The sequence below is a fragment of the Chaetodon auriga genome, chromosome 1, assembly GCF_051107435.1.
Source record: "Chaetodon auriga isolate fChaAug3 chromosome 1, fChaAug3.hap1, whole genome shotgun sequence".
NCBI lineage: Eukaryota > Metazoa > Chordata > Actinopteri > Chaetodontiformes > Chaetodontidae > Chaetodon > Chaetodon auriga.
Window position 1 is genome coordinate 25,381,940 of NC_135074.1, and position 25,120 is coordinate 25,407,059.

Consider the following 25,120-nt stretch of genomic DNA (forward strand, 5'->3'; position numbering starts at 1 on the left):
CATGGAACATTCAATATAAAACATCATGATGATGCCCTGTGATATGGTGCAATACTAGACACATTGGCTTGTCATGGAGGGAAAAAGCACAGGTGTTGCTATAACCGTTACCAGGAAACTGAAACCATCATTAATTTTGTTATTTAATCATATTACTTGTCCTGTCAAAACAGCTAAGGGGAGTTTCAGACTGGGATAATAACACCTGGACCAAGCCAAGCTCCCCACATTCACAGCAGAGCATGTACACTGTCACTGTTTCATTTTTCTTTTTGTGGTTTGTAATATATCTTTTAGTTTTATTACAATATTTTCCTACATAACAAAATGAAGTGTTGATAACATTTATTAGTTTTCAAAGCACAGAATCAAAAATGGTGTCTGTGGTATTTACACTGTGCTGACCGTGCTGGTGGTGCCTTGTTCCTGAACATATTTGTAGGTTTTGCAGCATTTGGCTGCACTTTCCTCCAGGCCTTCCCTCCTTCTGATGTGCTCTCTCTCTCAGTTCCAGCTCTCTTCTTTCTCCTTCTCTGTCCTGAGGAGGATTTCAGTGTGTGAAGAACAGGAAACATAGCAAACAACATACTCAACATTTATCAAGCAGAGAGCACCTCATCACTTCAAATCTATTAATAACAGGACGCACAGCTTTGTTCGCTTGACAACGCTGACAGGATAGCTTTCAGTGAGGTGTTCACAAAGGGCGCCGCAAACATCTAAAGCAGCGAGCAGCATATCTGCAGCTCAGACGGGGATGGACAAAATAACAGGAACACTTAAAATTAATCATATAGGCCAACGCAACAACATCGTGTGACCTCAGAAATGATCAGAGAGATAATCCACCTCCTGCTCTGTGTCAACAACAAGGGATTAAAAACTGTGTTTTTGTTTTGCACGAATGTTAAGCTGGATTGCAGAGTAATGTGTAATATAAGGTGCTCCTGGTATTTATACCTCCTGCTGAAAGCGTTTGTGCAATTACGCTCACCATATGGAATATGCGATTTAGTAAAGGGCATTTGTTTTCATCAAGCATCATTTAGAATATAGTCTTACATCATCATCATCATCATCATCATCATTATCATCTTTAAATATTATTCATACTTAAGAAAATGAGCCATTTTATCAACACAGTGAAGCTGCTTCAGGATGGTAGGATTGATTCTGCCCCATCACTCGGCCTGCTTCAGTGCAGGATGGGATGTTTGCCACCTTCTGTGGGATGATTGCACTTCCTGTCCAATGCCTGCCTCAGCAGTCTAAGAGCAGGAGCACAGCCAAGATCAAGCCTATCCGACACTCGATCTAGGAAGAACACCAGAGGACACATCCAAGGAATATCATCATCCAAAGCAGAGGTAATTACCTGACGGATGAGCAGAGGGGAGACTCGGATGGGTGTGCAGCAGTGCTCATTTTCTTCAGCTTTACGTGGATTTATTCAGCTATATTTACTGCAAATCCCTCATATTTGATTTTTTTTGCTGATCTTTTCTGTGTCTGACTTGGCTCAAGCTGACATCATGTCTCAGATATGCACTGCGCTGCTGACATCTTGTGTGGAGGAGCTGTCATTACACTCACCCTTCAATCGGTCGCTCCTTTGATAAAATGTCAACACTCAAGCCAAAAAACCCACGAGTTTCCCCATGGAGGAAAGAGTTCATCTATGAGCTTCAACCCTTGGGAAGAATTGTGTTCACAAAGACTTCCTGACCTCTGACAATAATTAAAAAAAAACATGTAAACAACTTGTTTGGCTCTAATTGCACGCTTGCTTACTCACACAGTTTCTCCCTGTAAACACTGCAGCAGTCTTTCACCCCAAGTTGTTCCAAACTGTACAGCCTCTGTCCCACTATACCTCTGTAATACATCTATACGTCTATAATGTATTTTCTCACAGATGGTTTCTTTCACTGGCCTTCCCAACAGAGCTGAGACATAACTGAGAAGTTTTCTTTTGACATTATGGAATAAATGAAGGTTTACTACTGTGAATTGGACCACAGCATCATAAATATTGAACAATGATACTGAATAAATTAAACAACAATATAATATTAGCAGCAGAAGCTTCATATGGGAGCTGTAAGTGCTAAATTCTAGCAAATTATTTTATTTCGTCTTTGCTAAAATGAAGAATTAGTCAAATTTTCTTACATATTGTAGGTAACCAGTAACTTCTGTTATGTCCGTATGTGTGTGATTATTCCAGATCAAGCCTGTGGTTCATACAGTGAATATACTGCCATCATGTGTTTACTGAATATACCACAGTTTGTATGGAAATTAGGCTTTTAGTTGGTCATCTTTTAATAAAACTATACATTTCATAGAGATGTACATAACAAACTAGATCATAATGATGTGGTTTATAGTGCCAGCAGATTGGTGAATATCACTGCTCAGCAGATATTTCAGTGATCAATTTAGAAATCGACATATGCATGTTATGCTTTTTTCTTAGTATGTGGTGATGACAAGAAAAGTCAAACTGAATAATAACTGTGTAAATCCAAGTATTGGAATAATTTAAGAAGATAAGATGAGAAGATTCAGTGATTGAATACTCATTTGATAATGTAGACCAAACAGATGAAGCCCTAAGACAAGCAGTGAGTTAACTGTGAACAAACAACACAGCAGAGACCGGAGAAGACAACACAGAAGCTAACAGTTTCTGGGAAGCAGAACTCAGCAGAACACAGCTTTCACAACCTTTGCTGTAAACCACACACTTGTGAGTAGTCGTAGAAGCAGGAGTTATTTTTCATGGTTTGTGGTGGGTGAGCCACACCCTTCAGCTCTTAGTCATGAGCAGAATCTTAATACAACCACACTTTGTAATAGTGTTCTCCCAACAGTTTGGAAAGGAAGGTCCTCTGTTTCCTGTTTCGTCATGACAGTGACCCCATGTTGAAGTTCATGAAGAAATGATTTTTCCTGATCAGTGGCTGTTCTGAGGTCAAATCTGTGCAACCAGGTCTTAAAATCGTGTGGTGTTGGAATGAGATGTTGAACTATCATACAGTTTTGTTGTGTTGGATGTCCACATACCTACCATACTGTGTAGCTTTCACTAGGAAAATACGTAGTATGACTTCAATACCCTAACATTTACCATTATAACTGCCCAATAAATGTCTCAGCTCAGTGGATATGGTTGACTGCATGTGTGCTCCACCAGTTTAGCACTCCTACAACATTGTCCCACTCAAAAAAGCATCAAATTTGATGCAGTGCATTCAGAGATGCCCTCTTTCTTATTCCGCTTCCTTGCCAAGACCTGGCATCTATTTTACCCACAATGCACCTCGACCGCTGACAGTCGGAGATTTGGGTGCGCTATGCTAGTGCGCTATGCTAGTGGTGGCTGCTATTGGAGCTGCGATGCTGAGAGGAGAGGTGGGTAACGGAGGACTTTTATGCTCACTCCCTACAGTTATTTTCATCATTTTCAAACTTAGTGTTCACCCTCGACTGATGCTGACTCAGATGACATCACTTGAGGCAATTCATCAGAGCCTCAAAAGGCTTTATACAACTTCCTTTTCCCCATATGTGCTCGCCCTCCCCAAGACCTGTAAACAGACTTTGATGTGTCAAATCGTTGGCGAATCTCTTTGAGCACTTCCAGCATTCACCATTTAAAACACTGCATCTCTGGGAGGTTGGTGATTAAAGTTTCTCAGCGTTCGTGACGTGCACCTGACCTGACCTGACCGGATCATCGTCTGTGCGTGTTCGTGGGGAGAGGTGGTGGGACGCGCTGTTGACATAGAATTTATTTGTCCTTCTGCTGTTTGTAAATGCCCTCTGACTCTCCTCTGGGAAGGTTCAAAACAGAGGCTGTCTCTGGAGAATGAGGCCGAGATGGAAGGACATGAATTCTCTCTTTGCATCAGATCCAAGGGCAAACTGTTTGTAGGGCTTCAAAGACCGGAGCCCTGACTCAAGGATTCATACCAGAGGAAATTGAGGGAGAGAGGCGCTTTTGATATTTCATCTATTTACAGCCTTTTCAAACACTATGCAGAGGACACTTTTTTTTTGTTCAGTATTTACCAAGAAACCCTGTGGTTGTTTGGCACAAACAAGCCTTTGTGTGGACACATTGATCCATTCTTTTATTCAGATTGCTATCTGTGGTCACCAGGCCTATGTAAATAGGTCCCATTTGAAGTGGTTCCTTTGTTCCATTTGAACGGCTGTTTTGACTGAGAAAAAAAAAAGCAGTCATAACACAATGAAATGCCTTTGATAAACCTTGATATGAGGCACTTATTTCCAATTAGTTACACAGTTTTTTTTTTGTGACTGCAAACTATCAGCTGGAGAGCATCAGGCCCAGTGACGTAGTAATCAGTGTGAGGCGGTGCTTCACCACTAGAGGTCTATGCTTTCCCCTTAAACACAGTGGAGATGGAGAAGTTGCATGGAATGAGAAAAAAAAGGCTCAGAAATGTGTCAACAAGCAAAAATCTTAACCACCCTCTTATTTGTTTGCATGCAAAATGGTTTAATGAAACTTAATTGTGGGGTGAAATGCTGCTGCACATCTGTCACGTTGCCACATCCTGGTTTAGGATTTCCTATTATCTGCTTTTTTTCAGGCTAGCTGTGCTATTTTTGAATTTTACCACCTTCAGGCAGTTCCAATGAGCGAGCCGGTTATTCTCTGTGTTCCTCAAAGACATTTTTAAAGGTCAAGCATCCTGCAGCAGGGATCGGTGGTATCAACAGTTGGGCTTCTCTTTCACCAGCTGCCATTAAGTGATGATGCAGCTGACTCCCTCCTCATCCTCTGATCCTTTGGGTGGCAGCTCTGGGAGATCATTAAGTCACAGGCTGTTTTAGTCTGTCAGATATGTGCATTTTTTGGTTGTGTTGGTGTGTGGTCTTGTGTGACAGCACTTCTGAAAACACTTGTTTAACGTCTCTGGCTGTGGAGGAACTTTGTCTGAGAAAATGACCCCTAATGATGCCTTCAGGGCTATTTTTGCTTGGATTTGGAAACTGTTACAAGCTTGGGGCATCGAGTTTGAAAGATGTGGATTCACACCAGGCAGTTTGGGTAGAAAGAAAAGATGCCAGTGCTGGTTGCATAATGGGAATAGTAATATTTAAGCCACACTTGGGAGTAAAAGTCAGCGTATCTTGCACCATGCTGCTTCAATTTTGACAATTCTTTTTTAATCTATCTCCTCTGAGTCCCTGACTTTAGTGCAGTAGTAATGTGATGAACTACCCCTCTGACATTAAGATAAAGTTCTGGGTGTGATACGGTAAGGGAAAGTTCAGTATTTTGGAAAATCTGCATATTCACTGTCTTGCTGAGAGCTTGATGGGAAGATTGACACCACACTGAAGGTGCAGCTGGGAGCTCACAACAAACAAGATTTAACATGTTAATTCGTGAGCTTTAGAGGTGCAGGTAGTGGGATTTAGTGACCTTTAAATAGAGCCAGGCTGGCTGTTTACAGATGTTTGAGTCTTTATGCTAAGCTACTCTCTGGCTGTAGCTTTGTAAACACTGCCCCGACCTAATATGATGATCGAAATGACTCCCTGACCAATGCTACATATGTGATTGACCAATTACTACTTAATTCACTTGTGTTTGTAAGTGCGTAGGTGTTGTACCAAACTCCTATAGTTTTGACATTTCCTGCAGTATACAAAGACATAAACCTTCACCTTTCTCTTAATGTCCAATAACATTTAAATAGACTCAGAGCTAACTTGGTGTATGTGTTTCTGCCTGACAGCAAGTACGTGAGTGTGAAAGGTCCAGCGGGTGGGTGGTCGGTCTGTTTTGTGTTCCCACAAGGAGACAGAGGCATAAAACTGGTCTTCCTCTCCACTGGCTGCCAAAATAATTCGTCTGGAGTCACACCAAGCCAACAGTTTTCCTGGACTGGAGAGCAGAGGGCATCTAATGATCCAGAAATGACAAATCACTGATTTTCCTGCTCATTTCAAAAAGAGTGTTGGCAAATTTATGCCTGGCGTGCATGTGGGTCAAATGGACGGGAAAGAAACAGCTTAATGCACCATTTGTGGCTTATTTTCCAGATCTGATCCATCCATGCATTTTCTAACATGGCGGCTGTTTCCCCTTAAAAAATAGGTTGCAAAATCTTTAGTTATTATATTTTTTTGTCAAATTGAGGCATTACTCTAAAAGTAGCTGGTTAGCAAGCATGAAAATCATTGTTTTCCGTCACATGTTGTCGTTATGAACAGACCCATCCTTCCTGTAAGTTTTCCCAGTTCACAGAGAGGTGTTGTCAGAAGAAGTGCAAGATAATGTTTACAAGAAATCTTTAATAAAAGACAAGTGTTACACCCTTGTAGAGAAGATTGACACAGATACATAACACACACACACCATGTCATAGTTGGTCTTATATACAAACACATTATTCAAGCGAGTCCCATACAAACACATGTGCACACACCCGCACTCACACACACGAACAGAGAAAGACACTGATTACTACCACTGATTATCTTCCATATCCAAATATACCTAATGTATGTTTTTTTGGCCATTGGTACAGTACACTTTTGCACACAAAGGGGATGACTTGGAACACTATAATGCATACAACATGATACAGGCTGTCCCAGTGTGCAGCAATGATCCACTGAGTGGAAAAACAGTCCAAAAAATTCCCTCATTGAATCACCGCAGCAGGATGTTACAACTAGCTTCATGGAAAAGGATGAAGAAGAAACAGGAAGACGAGAGCAAAAAGAAGGTAGAGCATGTGAGCGGTCAGGGGTGAGCGAGTGAAAAGGAAATAGAAGGAGGCAGGGGAGACCAGCGAGAGAAGGAGCAAGAGGAGAAAGAGGTCAGGTGTGAGAGGTTAAAGCGTTCCTTCGTCCAGCAGTTTGTTGATGCCGTTGCAGATCTTCCTCAGAGAGAGTCTGTACTCCTCTGCGTCCCCGTACAGCTCGGCCAGGAACTCCCCGTGGGCAAAATGGTTGAAAACGTGATCGATGCGGGCATGTGAGCGCGCGGTCAGGTGCTGCTCGACCAGGGTGTGAAGCAGGTCCCTGCACTCCAGCAGGAGCTCTGACAGAATATTCCTGTCAAAGGTGTACTCCACCTCGTAGAACGACACCGCTGTCATGGCCGCCTGGTTCATCTTCTTCTTGAAGCGCTCCACTGTGTCCAGCTCGTCGGGGCTGAACTGGTGGTTGCGGTACAAGATGCCGATCTTCAGGGCGATCTTGATGACGTCCTTGATGATCTTGTGGGCCTCCTTCTTGCTCTTGGTGAACTCCCGGCTCGTCTTGTAGAGCTCGTCCAGGATCTCGCTGCTGGTGTCATCCGTCAGCATGTTGGCCACCACCATGGTCGCCATCTTGCTCAGGATCTTCTTCTGGGCCTGCAGGGCCAGGGAGCGAGAGTTGAAGCTCTCCTGTCCTGAGGGCACAGAAAAGAGAAACAAAGAGAAAGACAAGGTTTGCTGTTAGTCTTAAAGGTCAGAAATTTTGTTTTGGCCACTTGGGCGCCATAACAGATCAGCAGACAGCGTGCTGCCTCTCTGAGAGATATTGAATGGATAAACTCAGGCAGCAGCACAGCAGCCTGAACGTGGGAAAAAGATGGAGCACTTTTACAGTACATCTGTGTACATGTTCTTATTCCGATCTTTAACCACCCGCCTTAGATTCCAGCACAGTATGTTTACATGTAACAGCTGACTTTCATCAAGACAGAGCATTTGCAACTCTGTTGACCCGCTGTAATAAAAATAGGAGTCCTTCCTTTCTCCATCTGTCACTGACACCACTTTTTCTTTCCACAAAAAACTCTGTTTGCTAAAAAAAAGTGTGATCTTAACTGTAGTTTTCTTACACAACAACAACAACAGTAAGTTGTTACACAACTGCTGCTGTTGTGTAACAAAACAATTGGTCGCAGTATTTAATGTGATCTCAGCAGATATGAAGGCACAGCAGTGATCAGACCACACTTGGATGATTCAGCTTATTTTTTTGGCATGAACAAAAGCTAAATCCAAACTTGGATATAAAGAACTGCTACTGACTAAAAGTTAAAACACTGCTGCATTTAGATTTTCAGAAAGTTGCAGGAGTAACTCATACAGAGTTCAGTCTGAACAAGTGGAAGCTGAGGAGTAGATGAAACGCGGTGAAGCCACATTCAAAGCAGGGCGGCGTCCTTCCTGCAGCAGCCAGCGGTGTGGTTGGCCGAATATGGGAGGAATGACTATCTGCCCTGGATAACATCAAACAGCTGTACGCCGATAAGAACCTCTCTGCACACTGTCTCTCTGCAAGTCCAGACTCATCACAGTTTAATGCCGTGTCCTACTGCTGTCGCAATTTTATCATAGAGGAGAACATCAAAGGCTGCCTGAGTCCTCATACAGCGATGCCAGCAGCTTAACATGTGTCTGTGTGAATGTGAGGAGTGGGAGGACGGAAGGGGGTTTTATTTAGGTGCCACCCAGCCACAAATTACACACCAGATAACTCCAATTATGATAAAAGCTCAGGAAAGACGCCTCACTTTTTTCCTCCTGAAGCCTGGGCACACTGTCAGCCTCTTCCTCCTCCACATGTATGTCCACAGAGAGAGGGAGGGAGAGAGAGAGAGAGAGAGAGAATGGACGGGGGCGTCTTTGCCCAGTCAGTTCAGCACAGAGCAGCAGATGAGCCCAAACCGAACGAGGAAAACCTGCTTTGTATTGGTTTTAACTTGATTGAAACAGACATCTATGTGACCATGCAGAATTCACACCATGATTGCATCATCTGCGTATGCGTGTCTATAGGTGTGTGTGTGTGTGTGTGTGTGTGTGTGGAGGATGACAATTGGGAGAAATCCTATCCATGGCATTTCATGTGAATGTGCTGAAGTGACATTTCATATGTTGGTATGAAGCTAAATGACATTTCATGTACATATAATTAGCCCGCGATGACATTTTCAGCTAATAAGGCAAATGTCTTTGTCTACAGTCATTTTCCAATACATAAGATCAGATGTAGTGATCTGCAGCTTCATGAGTAAGAGTGAGACCTATGTTTGTCAAAGCTTTAAGCACTTTAAGCTGCATCCTAACTTTTTTTAATCAGGGTTGTGCACTGTTTTTTTCTAATAACATTTTAGAAAAGTCAATAAAAGTAAAAAAATCTAACTCCTGAAAGTTTGTGAAAGTGAACAAACTCCTGATTGTAACATAATTTCTGCTTTTCCAGATTGTATTTGAGTGCAGATCTTCATATGACATTTCACACTGGTTGTGGCCAGCGTGTTAGCTAACACTTAGCTAACACTTCACACTCAGTACATGGGACAACATAGATTTGAAATAATTTTTCAACTGGAAGTCTCTTCTTCAAGCTCTGTGTTGGTCTCCTGAGGGTTATATCAGGATGTTTATCTGCTAAATGTTTTCTTTTCTTCGCCAGTTAGTCTATCTGCCTTTTGGTGCTGGGCGGGTAGTGAATGGTGGTTTTATTAAAGATCTTTCCCTTGAAAACAGCAAACAAGACTGATGAGAGTGGTGAGACTGAACCAAAATCTTTAATTTCCAGCCCATAAAACCAAAACAAACAGCTGGACGAGGCTAAAGCCATGAGCACAGCTGAGGAGAATTTCAGTTCGGAGACAATTCTCTGTGTGTTTGTCACTACGAGTGGAATAAGAATATTAATTAGTGCAGCTTTGAGAAAATTACAAATTCAAGGAAATAATCAGAAAGTACATCTTCCACTCTAGTGGACAGATTATAATGAGCTGTTCTGTGCTCTTTGTTGTGTGGAAGGATCCATTTTGGATCCATGAAGGATGTTCAAAGTACAAATCTATCCTCACCTATAATAAACTGTGACAAGAAGCACCACACAATACTAAGAGCAGCCTCCCATGGCTTTATACAAATGAGCCAACATCAGTCTGGAGAAACGCGCTGGTGTCTGATCCCTGCAGGCTGCTGTTTAGAGACCGCTCTTACACATGGGAGGTGACGAATAGATAACACACGTGTAAGCTTTACAACAACAATGTGGTAATTTCCATGATATTCCAAAAGCAACACCGGGACATATAACTGTGGTTTTCATTAGGCAGATCTGTGCCTCTCATCAACAGGCTCTCTTTGTCACTGTTATTTCCTGTTTCTCTGAAGCAGCTCTTTGTTCCAGTGAGCCTCTGATATTCAGAAACCCAACTGGATAGATTTCTGAAACCCTGGCACACTGATAAAGGTGACAGCTTACTCCATAAAGACGGCCTTGTCAGACCAATGGTCGTGCAGTCTATTTGGATTTGGATCCTACCAGTATGTGAGGCCTGTCCCTTCCTAAATGAATCCTCTTCTTTGCAATTAAATAACCCACATCTGCAACTGTCACCGCAAAGGTCAGTTCTACTCATAACTGGAAACTGCTCTGCGTAAAAGCAACTGATTTGATCTTTTCTTTTTTAGCGCAGAGCTAAAAGTAGACTAATTATACTTCGGCCACCCCCCAACACACAGCCTGGAGCCTGTTTCTGAGGACCAGCAGGTGGCTATCGAATCTCTCAAGTCTGTTTGCACATCCCAGAGTGACGAGGAATGTAAGCAAAAGTGAAGGAGTGTGGGGGGGAAAAGATTCTGTGAAGAATGGACATGAGGCTGCTTGAGGTGTGAGTCAGCGTGCTGGGGAAGGAGGTGGGTGATTCAGAGTCTGGCTGGAGATTTTAGCACATACAGTAAGTGAGGGTAGATGATTATAAGGGTGCACATGGAGGCTCTGAGAAGTCCGAGCTCTCTCACGCGCACACACACACGCTCACATACAGCCTGTCACCCAGAGGCTGGGATGAGTGACATGCATGAGCCAGAGTGTCAGAACAAGTTAGAGGAGAGTCCAAGCTGTCAGGGGAGAGCTGGCTAAAAAAACTGTCTATCCTCTTACTTATCTTTCTCCTGCTTTCACACTTTCTCTCCTGCCTGCTCATTATTTTCTCTGCATCGCTGTCATGTGTGAAGCTTTCACAAAACAAAGTGGGTTTTCAGCGTAGCATGTGGGAACAAGTCGCTGAAAGCAGACCAGCTCTCCACCGCTGCAGGCCAGTGCGAGCCATCGGCCCATCAAAGCGGTTATATAAGAGTGTTTTGGGAGTTGGTGAAGTTTACTTTTAACATCAGGATTAGTAAGGTGCTTGCTGCTCTCTGGCCGCGGCTGTTGACTAGACAGTCTCTCTTTGTTCCGGCTGATGTTTTTAGAGCGCTGAGTCAACAGTTTCTGCTGCGCTGCATCAGAACATACATCCAATGTGGAACATGGAGACCAGCCAAACCTGCCCTGCTAAAGGTGGCGCTCTGCAAAAAAAAAAAAAAAAAAAAAAAAAAGCCAATCTGGACGGATTTGTTTTCAGTTCAGTCAGACATTTATATTAACGATGTGACCATTTATAGCAAATTGCTTCTATCAAAAGATTTGAGCAGAAATAAGGACTGGGAAACTTATTTTCCCTAAAAGTAATAGTTTGACATTTGGCTTTGTTCAGTGGACAAACAGCAGAGTAGCTTTATCTTTAAAGACTCTGGTATTAAGTTGACTTATACACAGTTTCATGAGCAATTCACAGTAAGGCAGAAACAGGCTAAAACAGCTGTTAAACAAAGCTCAAAAAGATAAAATTAGCATAGTACTATTATGTATATACAGGTGCATGTGCCTTCACATTATGTGGTGTGTTGTGATGGGTCTGCACAGATGGCTGTTTAAGTCTCTGAAATGCAGCGATCCAGTGCTAGCAACGCCGTGTCCTTGAAGCTAAGTGACGTTGCAGCATCTTATGGAGTTCCAGACTGGTGGATACTGTGCCAGGCAATATGGAAGTGCAGTGCAGGCCTATTGTTTTTCCACTGTAATCTGAATTCACCTTCAGATCAGATGAAAAAATTGAGTCAAATACAGTGAATGTAAGGCTGCAGCCAGCAACAGTGTAGCTTAGCTGAGCACAAGGATAGAAGACCCAGCCTAGCTCTACCCAAAGATAACATAATCTGCCTACCAGCATCTCCGTCTGCCCCTCCGTCCCTGCCTTGAGCATCTCTGAGGACTTTTCCACATCTGCCATTTTCCACCTGTCCACCAGATGCCCTCAGACGTCCCCCACCAATCCTGGTCACCTGACTCCCACATGCACCTGCTCACCTGGTCACATTCCTAAATCATTACTTACTGATAGACAGACCGCTCCAGCATCATCTAGAAGATTCACCCAAAACATAAATAAGCTTTCTTTGGAAGTTAAATGACCCTCACACTTTAGCAGATTTATTATTTGTGCACAGCAATAAAGCTCAACACTATGTGACACGACTTGCTAATGTGGACATTTCTGCAGCGTGCTGGGCAGCTGGGCTGTGAGACGGGGTCCTGAGGCTTGTGTTGGTCTCGTTCCAGAGAAACCAGAGGAATGAGCCATTAGCAGGACCAGCAGCTAGCACCAACGAGGGCCGACTGGCCTTTACTGAGTCAATGCTGGAGGCACTTGTGGGCTTAACGCTGCAGAAAAACACACATTTGACTGAGGCAACTGTGTGAGTGTGTGTGTGAATCCATGTGGGTGTGTGTGTGTGTCCTTCAGTGGCTGCTGGGCTTCATGTCTCGACAGCAGAATAAACAACTCCAAGATAAATAGAATACAGTCATCATCACAAAGTAGGAGAAAGACTGCTTGTTTACAGGGATGATCAAAGACATTCATCTGTGTATATACACATTTTATCTGTTTATTATCTGGATATAAAGTGAACTGAACTGAGTTTAATGAAAAAAATCGATGCAAAAAAAGTCTAAAGCTACAGCATCTGTATTAATAAAACCGTCAGTCATTTATTTTGAAGCCACTAATCGTGTGATGTTGTTGCTCTGAAACATTCAGAGCTTCTGCAGGGCTCAAGACCCTGACAGTATCAGGTATCTGAAGCACACACACACACACACACACACACACACACAAAGAAAACACAATGCTTGATTGTTGCTTCCCTGTTTGGCGTTGCTAATGACAACATGTTCATGTTTAGTACGGGACAAAACCAGGTCACACTCTCTGCACAGGTGCATGGGATGTTTTTTTTCCCAGATAGACACAGAAAAATATGTTCACCACACCTGCTCGGATGAGCCCACACAACAGACACAGGTGTTGGTGCACAATCATTCTATTAGGGTTGCATAGGATGAAAGTGTGATAGTCAGACAAAGACAAGAAGAAGAAAGAAAAGGATAAAGAAAAACATTTATTTAGCATACTCTTGACGGCGTGGCACCTGTCGCTCCTTCCTCTAAACATTATTAGTTCAAACAATCAGACAGTAACAGTTGCTGTCAGGCAATCTAGCTTCGAGATGCAGAAAGGTAGGAGAGGTTAGGAGTGTTTGTGGTGACTGACAATAAAAAAAGTGATTCAGCTCTCCAAAGCTTCCTTACAGCCCAGTTATAGCCATCACCAAAATTCCCTTCTGTACATTTACTTTCCATGTGCAACCTATTTTCCATTCATAGGCAGTAATGTATTGTATAACTGAGTAGCCAACACAGGCCTCTCTCAAATGAGTGGTTGCCAGGCCATTCTTTGCACCCTGTAAATGCTAAAACAGCAATAATTTCCCAGACATTTTCCTTTTCAGATACTTTCTTTTATAAGGGAAACAGCAGCGCAGCGTTAATCTGGTTTTGCCCCATGCGTACTGTAAAGTTGGACTTCTGCAGCAGTTGCATATAGTTCATATACTAGAGTTTAAAGTTTGCCAGCTTGTGTGCTTATACTGTGCCAGAAAGTCCAGGAAAAGCCCGCAGTAATAAAGTCTGTCACCCATCGGCACTGCTATGTCCCAAAAGCAACGTTATAAACGTATCAATACTGAGAAAATGTGCAGCAGAAGTGAGCAGGGGTGACAGCTTGACTTCCACTTCTTTAGCCATGGCCTCTTCATCCGCTTTTGGTTTCCACTAAGGAGTCGCTGTAGACTCTCTCTGGCTGCATTTACAAGGCTCGAGGAAAACAATGGAGTGGGTCATTCAGCAACAGTAAAGGGGTTTTTAATAGCCTGCAGGGTTAGTGTTAAGCAAGCCTGAGAGGCCAGTGGACTGGAGTGGGGAGCAGAGGATGACGAGTTGTGCCAGCTGGTACCAGTGCTCGACTAGCGGAGCTGGAGGAGAGAAATATTAACTTTCCAGCGTCACCCTGCAAGGCTGCAAGGTTCGTTTTTGTCAGTTCACTCCTGCGGTACACATGCTTACAGACATATGGCAAATAGCGTGTAAAGACTATGATGCAAGCCTTCATACATGAGGAAAGAGCTGCCGAATTATCCAGCACTGGAATAAACTGAGGCTCATTTGTCATTTCATGGCTCTTCTCCACTTGCTCTGAACCTACAAAGGCTTTGTACTGTCGTGTCTCTGACTCCCACAGCTAATCAGAAGATGACTCAAACACACCACCCCTGCTCACTCTCTGTCTCTTGTAATGCATGTGTGTGTTTATGTCTAGATGAAAGTAAGTGGGGATGACAAAGATCTAGAAAGATGTGTTTTCTACTGAGAGAAAGCCAGTATAGTGTAGTGCATTAATGTGCATTATTCATGACTTGTAAAATTTGACTCTGAGCCAGTTTCCAAAGGGCACTCTGGTCATTCACCGCGCCATTAACAGCTGCTCAGGATGTAGAGGGGCATCCAGACCTTTAGGGTTAATAAATAACTCCATTTTAATACCTTAATGACTCTCATTTGTGTGAAGTGGGGTCACAGAGTTTAAAGTTCATTGCCTTTTATAGATGTGGATCATGTAGCGTCTGGCTGAAACTGGAATGTGCAGGTTACAGCTGAGGCTACTGAGGCTTTACTGGAAGAACGTGTAATAGCAGGAAATACAGATTTATGCTCCTCGCTGATCCGTGAGGCTTATAAAAGGCACACTGCTGTGTAACCTTCATGGACAAGACAAACAGATTTTTTTTTTTGTTGGGGTAATGGTTTGCGCAGGTGTTACTTGTCTCGGCTTTAACCCAGTTTTCATTTGTTTCGAGAATTAATGAAACTGCATCCTCACAAAAACAAACCAAAACATGGAGATAAAGGAAAGGAATACAAGTCAAGAGAAATGCCAAGTGCAAAACAACTAAGAAAGAAGACAAATGGATGCTAGTGAAATCGCTTTGATAAAGTTCCTCATTAATGTTGGTGTTAAAAGTGCAATAAATGTTCAGATTAAGGTCCGATCCTATGAATCACTTATTCATGATCTTTTTTTCTGGAGGACTGTGAGAATTTTATCCTTATAAGAGGATGACAAATAGCAAATGGCTGCAGTGCCTTTCCTTGAAAACCTGGCCACAAGCGCAGCAATTCAACAGATTTATGCTTGACTTGATAAAACTTTACAGATATATCGGTATCAGCATGCATTTTGACCAGTATGTAAGAAACTGCAGTGCAGACATACCAAAGATATGTCTGAGGCAGCAGCAATGCCCTTACATGGTTTGTCCATGCACATGAGCACCAACAGGTTCATCTGTGAAGTGTCGCACTAACAAAAATTGTTGACAATCTTTAAAAGGTTGAATGACATAGTCTGCTAGGTTTGGACGTTATTTGAGTAATAAGGAACACAGAATCAAGTCTGTAATCAACCTTTTGGTTAAACTTTGCTCTGGATAATATGTAACTGTCCTTATTTTGTGATCTACAAAAGCTCAAATGTGAGTATACAGTATTAGTAAAAAAAAAAAAAAAAAAAAAAGAAGAAGAAGAAGATGGATTTGATTAAATGTAAAAGTCCAAACTCCTGCTAACAAGCTGTTTAAATGAACATGGAGTATGGGTTATTCTCTGCCTATTGGTCAGAATTCATGGTAATGGGCATAATGGATGAAGATCACCTGTTAGGAGTGTTTGTGTAATGAAGAGGTCTGATATATCAGACAGTGTTTGAACCTGAAGTGTGTTTATCTTGGGACTGGTCTAAGTGCCTCTGCTGTGACGAACAGTCCAGGGAAAAGCACTTAGGAGCCTCTCTGAGACAGGAGGGACACAAGAACAGATTGCTTTTGGCCACAGCTCAACTGTCTTTAATGCTCCATCCCTCATCTATTTCTTTGTCTCCGTCTGTCTCTTGGTTTTAATGGCCACGTCCCTGTAGAGCCGAACCAGAGAGATGAGGCGAAATGAGCCAGTGGTGGGAGATGTCTGATTGATTAATGTGCCACTGGCTTGATCGCTTGTCACAAGGAGAGAGAGAGCGAAGAAAGAAGGACAGAGAGTGAGAGAGAGAGATGTCAGCCACTTGACCTCCACCTTTAGCCCTGTCCTTGTCTCTCATTGCCGTCACTTCTCGTTATGAAGCCCGGAGACGCGGCTGGGCCACAGAGGATGAGAAGCGGTATCCAGGATATAGAACAACAGTGGACTGCGGGGTCCTGTGAGATGCCTGCCCTTTGACCTGTCCTCTGCTGTAAAGCTAACGTCTTCACCAGCTGTGGTTCGCTGATGTCTGCCATTGTTTCGCTCGTAAAGAGCCGGGCCACAGTTGGTTGGTTAAGCGGGCATGGGAACTGGCTGCAGGCTGTCTCCCTTCTTTGCCTCCCTCCTCTGGGAGCTTCTCTGGAAAACTACTCTGTCACGATCGTCCAACAAATCCTGTCAGGTTTGTGTTGGTCGAGGGACAAAACAATGTACTTGAATGAATGACAGATGTGCTTCTGTCCGCTGATCATTCCAAGAACACAATCAGAACTCAAACAGATTTTGCATTTATAGCCCTAAACCGCCAGTGTTAGGCTCTCTGTGAACCTGTACTGGCTCACGGGACGAGGTGCATTTTACATTTTTTGTCAACAATAAGTGAGGTTTGTTTGGAATACACTGAAGAGAAAGTGGGTGGATAACCACCGTGACGGGACAAACAAAGACAAGAGTGCCAGCTACAGTTAACCATCAGTGAGCAAAAATGCAAGGAAATGTGAGACAGCACAAGAAATGCTGCTCAGTTGATGTGATGAGTGGGAAACACAGCTGAGCAAAAACTCCTATAGATAACCACCTCAAAATATTATTTGACTTATGAAACAGTGCCACTCTATTTATAGGAAGCTGGGTACAAATGTGTGTGTGTGTGTGTGGACTGTAATGATAGACTGTGAGACTGAGGCCTAATAAAAAACAGAGGAGGATAAAATATTGGGGCTTTCCTGACTTCGTCTGGCCTAGGACCCGGACAGAAAGTTCCCTTAACTTTTTCCATCTGAAATAAAGAAACTAAGCTATTTACAAAGAGAGAAAGAGGGCAAGAGAAAGAGGGAGGGGGTGTGGGCAGAGCTGGCAATATGTACATTTTCATTTCACACCATTCAGTCAAGATTAGAATAGAAGTGAGCAGAAGAAAGCAGGAAAAAAAAAGGAGGAAAGAGGAAAGAGAATATGTTTGCTTGAAAAACGCATGGACGAGAAAATAAATATACTGTCGATGTGTCACTCCGTTTAAAGGGAGCGTGGAGGAGTGATGGGAAGAAGGATGGAGGAGGTGGTGGTGGTGTTGAAGAAAGAGATGTGAAATCATATGTCCATATTTTGATTGTCTGGATCCTGTCAAAGTCCCTCTTCGTCAGACACAGACCCACACGGCATCAGACGCATCTTCTCACCCGTGTTCTTCACATCATCTGCAGCTGTGTTAGGAACTGGCTGTAGCGCGTGTCTTTTTCTCTAACGTTCAAGAAGCTCCCATCTCTTTTTGTCCATCTCTTCCTCTCTGTCCATTTCTCACCACATCTACAACACTGAGCTGAGCGTGAGTGGCAAGGAAGTAAGTGTTTTCCGGCCCCGGGTGAGTCGCTCCTCTCATAGACCTCGGCCAAGTCTCAGCATGCCGTGGCATCATTCACAAAGAGACACGCACGTGCATGCAAACGCACGCACGCACACACACACACACACACACATACACACACACACAAATACACGCATGCACAATCGTGCGGGCCTTGCCAGTTTTCCCCATAACCTTGGCCCCCTGGTTTGTTTACTAGTTCACCCACTCTAACCGAGTTTACGTAAAATTGAGGCACTGGGAAGCTTCGAATCACTAGAAGCCTCGTCTGTCATTGCCCTTATATAGAGCTGAAGCACGGCCCCCGGCCCCAGCTACCCTCTCGACCACAGGCATCCATAACTCAGTGGGTTTTCTCATAGAGGGTTGCTGTCATGTAAAACTGAAACATGTTCCAGGTCCATAATTTATGTTACATTGGTATTTATGCATTGGATGATACAATATGAAGATCTTTCCCCTTTAACAAAGTTGAAATAATGATTTTATTAGCAGTCCACAACTAAGGTTACTATGAGGCTTTGACAGCTTGTTAGTGGCTGATGGGAGGCTGAGGGGATCACAGTGACGGTTCTAATAACTAGCACTTAACTTTGTTGAGAAATCTGGTTTTTTTTTTCAAGACTGAAGGAAATGCTGACAGAGAGATTGCACTGAGTTACAGAAGCTAGTGGAGCAGCAGCTATCCTGGACGTGACTTCAGGACTATGACACAACATTTAGCATTTAGCATTTAGCAACCACAACATTCCAATGGCAAACGTCATATGCTTTTTTTATTTCAAATGACAAAGTGTACAAATGCTACTAGCCAGCACAGACGCAGCCGAGATGTTCCAGCTTCTCAGAGGAGACAGATGTTCAGGCGTTCGTGTTCAGGAAGCAAAGGTTGGCCAGGGCAGGGGGCGGGGTTTCGGCTGTCTGTGCGGCCTCAATTAAAAGGTTGCTCCGACTTTGATTGGAGTGATAAAACTGGATAGACTTTGAGCTTCGGCCTTGAAGGCCCTCTCTGTGCATGACACACTTTAGTGTGAAGCCAGAGTGCTGCTTCTCTCTTGGCTGCCAACCCACCGCTAACTAATGACCAGGAAATAACTGTGGTTCATACACACACACACACACACTCGTAGGTTTGTTTATGACTTTTAGTGACTACATTCCTTCTTTCAGCTTAACCCTCTCCACTACCAGCCCAAATCTAATCCTTCCATGACTTAATTCAAATCCTCGCCTTTAAGGAAAACAGAGTGTGGAAGTTTAGTTTCTCTCTGTTTCCATTATTACTCATGAAATGTCTAAACCCACAAATGTAATTGCCACATTTGCTAGTTCTGTCTGTTCTGCTGCCCTCGACCTCCCAGAGGCAAATAGTTCTAGTAACACGCTTAATGCGACAACTGTTGTGATATATTATGCTGAACATACATTCTGCACGCTCCACTCTTTCCTAAAACGAAGCGATAACGCTATAATCAGCACAGTTGGTTGAGTTGAGCCAGAGTTTAGTGTGAAAAGCTTCGTGTGTAATTGCCTCCCACTCTACCTCGTTTTCTAATGCCTTTTTGCTGGCATAATGTGCACGTGGGAGAGGAGAAGTCTCCATTTAACTTGATGTAATCTGCATGGTAAAGCTATAATAGGTGAAGGTGGGCAAGACAAAGCCAGACTGCAGTGGCTTCCGGAGGCACATCAGCCTTTTCACTGGCACTAATGGTGAAAACAGTTGTGACGTCTGACGTGAAACCGGACCTAAAAAGCCAAAAAACTTTCCTCAAAAAAAGGATTCACAGAACTAGATACCTGCACAGGCTCAATGCACCGCTGACGCCAACCCTCCCTCAAACAGCTCGCTTCTCACACCAGGCGCCACCAGTGACTGTTTGCTTTACTCCGACTGGCCCTCCAGTGAAACCACAACCTTCTCCTCCTCCTGAGTGTGTGTCTATGAGGCCTTGTCAAAATGCCGCTGTGGTCTAATTCCATGTTTCAGTAATGGCTCAGCCGTGGGGAAACAATTCTCTCTCCAAATGTCCCACAGACACTGTGAAATGCCACAGTATTATTGTGTCAGAGCATGCATGTGCCTACACACCGACCAGAGACCTGGGAGCTTTAGGATTTGTCTTTTGCTGCCGCGAGAGGAAAAAACACTTTCTCCTGAGTCGTCTTTTCCACTTACAGCTTCGCTCCTGTTTTTTTTTTCTCAGTTCATGTTACAATTTTCCAGAACCAGCTCCTGGTGTCTCGAGTGTGTGTGTGTGTGTAGAGGGCTGGGGTGCAGCGAGCACTCTCCATCTGTGGGCCAGATTAAAGGAAGGAGGGGAAAAAAAATCAGGGATGCATGTGTTGCGAGACCAGGGGAATGAGCAAGAAGAGTGTGGGCATTTTTTTAGCGTGTGTGTCTGTGGATGGGAGTGTTTCAGTGTATGCAGGGCTGGCCCACTCTGCCTGTCTCTCATGTGTAAAGCATGTGGCCAGTCTGCCAACATGGCAATCATGAGGCAGAAGCTGTCCTCTGATTGCCGGCTGCTCCTGGCTCGGTCTAATGCAGCAGTGATTTATTTTCTAGGATCTTTCAAGTGTTTGTGGAAGTGTGGATCAGTGGCAATTAGCCGGGGCAATGGAGCTGAAGAGTTTGTCCGTATGCGAATGTGTGAATGCTGAAGATCACCTCTCCGCGGATTAAAATTTCAGTTGTGTCATCAAACAACATCTGCAGTTTTTTTTGTTTGTAATGGAAGCACAGCAACAACCCTCATGCCCTTATGGATCTCACAGCTGTTATTATAATAGCCGAAGAGCTCCTCTTTTCAGCAAGTCCGCTTTCCATAGAAAATCTGAAGTAAACACAAGCGGCTGGAAATAGCTCTGCAGATGGCAGATTGGGTTATGGTGTTATAGTGTGTCGCATCACCACGGTGAATCAGCCAAAAGCGGACCGTGGGCTGATTATTCACCAACACAATATCAGACTAATATAACAAAAGAATTCGAACCAGAATGCCGGAGTATCTGCAATGTGGCTTCCAGCAGTCCTGCAGCACAACAGGTGTGCCTCGCTTTGACTCATAATCAAAATCAGGTGTGGTCACCTCCACTCTGCCACAGGAAGGAAGGACAGGACTGCTGGATGAATCAGTCTGTGGGTTCTGGTATGGTCAGTGGCGTGCTCGTTGCATGACTGGATGATTACAGGAAAAAATGTGAGCCTTTGTGTGAGTGCGTGTGTGTGTGTATGTTTTGTTGTAAGGTCTAGGAGGTATTTCTTTCAGAGAAGTTACAGCTGAGCTCTGCATATAATGGCTGGTCATTTTGGCTTTAACACAACAAAAGGTACAGAGAGCTGTAGAGCAAAGGTAGAAAAGCATTACGGCTCTCTTTAGTGATTCTGTGTCACTCCACAGTCCATATCCTGACTCTCACATGATAACCTGTCATAAAAACATTAATTATAGCTGACAAAACTCTGCCTGCAAAGGTTCTTTTGTGTGGGCTTTTGCACATTTTTGGGGATGAGATAACAAACAAACACAGGTTATGTGAAGTCGCGCTGAATCATTTCCATTGCACAGTAGAAAAGCCTTCACTGCAGGCACAGCAGCAGCCAGCCCCTCATAATGCAAGTGCAAGACTGCTGAAGTCTAATCAGGGAGAGGACTAACGTTTCCACCAACAGAACCTGTTTAACACGCTGCCTTTTTTCCAAACCCACCTGGTGTTATCGCTTCATCTAACTCCATCGGAAGCATTTGATGAGTTCATGACTTTTTAAGTGGAAATTTCTGCTAGAGTTTTGATGCATGCTGATGCTTTTAAATTGCTTTTGTTGTCTATCGTCTTCCTAGTCCTAGCAGGATGATAAAATGCAAAGCACACAGAATCACTCAACCATCTGTCTATACTGTCTTTCTATAGCCATCTAGCCACAATGTTCTCATGACACACCAGTAGAACGCCTACAATAAGGCATCTTCTTGACGTCCCCATGCTGAAAACACTACCTCTCGTGTTTCACATGCAGCATAACCTACGGCTGATTGGACCAAGGTCAGGCATGCTCTCTGGCATTTTACAAAGGCATCGTGAGAGATGAAAAATTGAAGGAAAATACAAGATAGAGGGAAATTTGGTGCAACTGTGATCTGCAGGAATGTCCCAAACATTGCTAATTGCTACTAAAAACAAGGTCTTCGGGTGAATTTAAGGGAGCAGAGAACTCTAAGATGTCAGTCTCATCCTCTAACGACAACCACTTACAGCTCAAGGGCAAAGGAGAAGGCTGAAGGGTCAAAGCCACCTGAAACAAAATCCCCCAATATTTACACTGCTGAAGTTTTGTACCGGAGTACATGTTAAAAGCATAGATCAATCACACATCCCTCATGCACATACCCAGTAATAAGGGTCATGTTTGTGTACAGCAGCACTTTCAAAATATGACTGTTTTCAAAATACTTTCACTCAGGTTTCTTGGGACACTTGACCTTATGAAGTGAGTCAGACCAGTTTTTTTTCACTGGCAGTGGACCGAAGAGTAGAAACTGCGACATGGCCGCAAAGTGCGATGCCTTTTGAGTATGACTCAGGCTCATGCTTTCTCTTGACTGGGAAAAATGTCACTCTGCTTTTGCTCTCACATCACCCTAACTTTTCAACCTGTGTAGCACCAGGCCAAAAAAGAAGAGCTTACAAGGGTTCTCCCCTCTTACATTACAAAGACTATCCAACTGCCGCTCGAAGCTTAAGCAGATCAAAGCATCTCGAGGAAAACGCTTCCATGATTTACCTCTGGCCCAGTCTCTGGAAAACAGAGCACATCCTTCACATGAAAGTGCAATGGATCTACAGTACATATTCAGAGTTTTGATGTTTTAACCTTGAGTTGTCTGCCTTAAATCAGCAGATGATACATACACGTCATCACCTTCTGGTGATGTGCATAAAATATCTCCTGTTTCTCATATTAAAGTTCCCCTCCCATTGCAAATGGACCAAGCAGACAGACAGACAGACAGACAGACAATGGGCCAGATGGACAGACAGATGGTTAGAGTTCAGCACAGCATTATTAACATACAAAGCCCTATGCTGTCAAATAAACAGCAAACAGCCGCACCACCATCAACAATACTACACCATCACTAACTAACACAACAACATACTCTGATAAATTGTAAACCAAGTGTTTGACATGTATAGCAAATCTGCTGGTAGTACCCAGGGACAGTCCATACATGTATAATAATTCTGGTATTTGGTAATCATCAATCTGAATCTGTATATAAAAAAGCACATGGAAAAGTTTCAGTTCTGGATGACATATAGTGCAGGTATTTGACTCTTCCAGTTTGCTACGCCGTGTTATAAAAGCCTCCTGGATCTTTGAACTCTAACTTATCTCCAGAAGGCTGTTTCATCTCCTGGCTTGAATTTTCCACATGATCACAGTTCAGTAAATCGCCCACATGCGTGGAATGTTGGAAAACAACCAGTAAGAGACACTAAACTTTCAGGAGTGTTTGTGTGAGCATCTGCATGTTTAACGTTCGAGTCCAGCTTTCATCGTTGTGATAGATCTTTGCAATCCTGTCCTCTGACACTACAAAGTATGCGCGGCAGAATTTATTTCTGAAACAGCCACAAACGGCTTCCAGTAAACTTCCAGAATCTAAACATTTCCATGCTGCATGAGTGTGAGATGCACCACAGACAGGAGGAAGACTTCGGGGAGGCCGTGCTCTCTTGTAGCTGGACGTGTTGATGAGCGTACTGGCTGCACGTGTCAGAGCTTGCCTGTTCCTGGTGGTGACTGAGCCGGCTTTCATTCGCACACTCAACAAGGCTCTGCCAGTCACCAGCATCAGAGTGTGCATCCATCAGAGCTGACAGCAGCTTGCCCTTGATACATGTCAGAAATGAGCCACAAATACTGGATAAGAGTGACTCTTGATCTCTTAATTTTGGGGACATTAAAAGAGGTTTTCACATGTTTAGGCAAGTGGCATTTTGAGAGAAATGGCACAGAGCTGATGAGCCCCTGTGACAAAATGCATCTGTGTTGAGGGTCCAGTACCTGATAAGATTCTGGAAGATTGTGAACATGGAAAGCAGGCGGCATGAACTCACTGACCCTCTGGGTAAACTATAGTTTAGAATGCATTTGCTTAAAATCCAGTTATGACAACATGTCAGAAAGTGATGCTGTACTTGCAGTAAGGGTCTTGATGCTTACCTGGGGAGAGGTCTCCGTCACTCTGCTCTCCGGAGTCTGAATCCATCTTCCCCTGCAGGACACTCGGAGGCTGCAGAAGCTCTCTGATTCCTCTTTCTTCTTGTTCCCGGTCCTCTCCAGGGAGTCTTCTGTTTTCTTCACCCGGAGAAAAAAATAAAAAAAATGCAATTTCTTGTATTTTTTTTTTTCTCCTGGTGAGCTAAACTTCCCCTCCCAGCCTGGATCACTGTAGCTGTGAGAGGAATGCTACTGGGCTGATTTGCTGAGCTGTCCTCCTTTTTTTCCCTTTTGCTCTCTTCTCTTCTCCTCACTCCCTCAGTTTCCCTCTTTCCTTCTCCCTCTCATCTACTTTCCCCGGTTCTGATGCTCCCTCCCCTCGCTCACTCTTGGTCCGTCCCCTTCTCGGTCTCTCCCTCCCTTGTCCCTGCCACTCGGTCCCTCCTCCTCCTCCACCTCCTCCTCCTCTCATTTGGTGCTGTCACACTCAGCCTCTTCACGCTCTCTCCACTCAAACTCTTTCTCTACCTCTTTCTGTATGCTGTAAGTGCCGTCTCTTCCTCTCTCTCTTCCTCTCTCCCTCCCGCTCTGTGTCTCTGGGTAAGAGTGCTGCCTGTGTTTTAACAGAGCAATGGGAGAGACTCATTCATGGCGACTTGAAATTCATCTCCAGCAGTAAAAATCCCATGACCCCTTGTTACTGGCTGTTATAAAATCAGTCACTTACTATCTGAGGTGGTCACATGGAGTCAGGCCAGGTTACGGTTTTACAGTAATCACGGAATGGGTCTGAAATGTTTTCTGGTTGTTTAAATCAAAGAGAAAAGCAGTTTTTGGGTTGTCATAAATGATGATTTACATTTGAAGGAAAGTCCACAAAGTCACATGACTGATTGTGTGCTTTCCATCAGTAATCACTTCTATCCAAACCCTTGTATAGTTTTGGTTCCTTCTTACAGAAACGGATTTGTTTTCATTTGTTGCAGAGAACTGCTCCT

The 25,120-nt window shown here is 43.7% G+C and overlaps 1 protein-coding gene across 1 annotated transcript; it reads right to left on the reverse strand.

The window, feature by feature from the left end:
• Window positions 1–6,319: 6,319 nt before the first annotated feature.
• On the reverse strand, window positions 6,320–24,679 carry tnfaip8l3 (tumor necrosis factor, alpha-induced protein 8-like 3). Its single transcript, XM_076731704.1, has 2 exons — window positions 24,126–24,679; window positions 6,320–7,447 (listed from the first exon to the last, which is right to left on the reverse strand). The coding sequence occupies exons 1-2, from the start codon at window positions 24,169–24,171 to the stop codon at window positions 6,885–6,887; spliced, it is 609 nt and encodes a 202-aa protein (XP_076587819.1). The 5' UTR covers window positions 24,172–24,679; the 3' UTR covers window positions 6,320–6,884.
• Window positions 24,680–25,120: the final 441 nt, after the last annotated feature.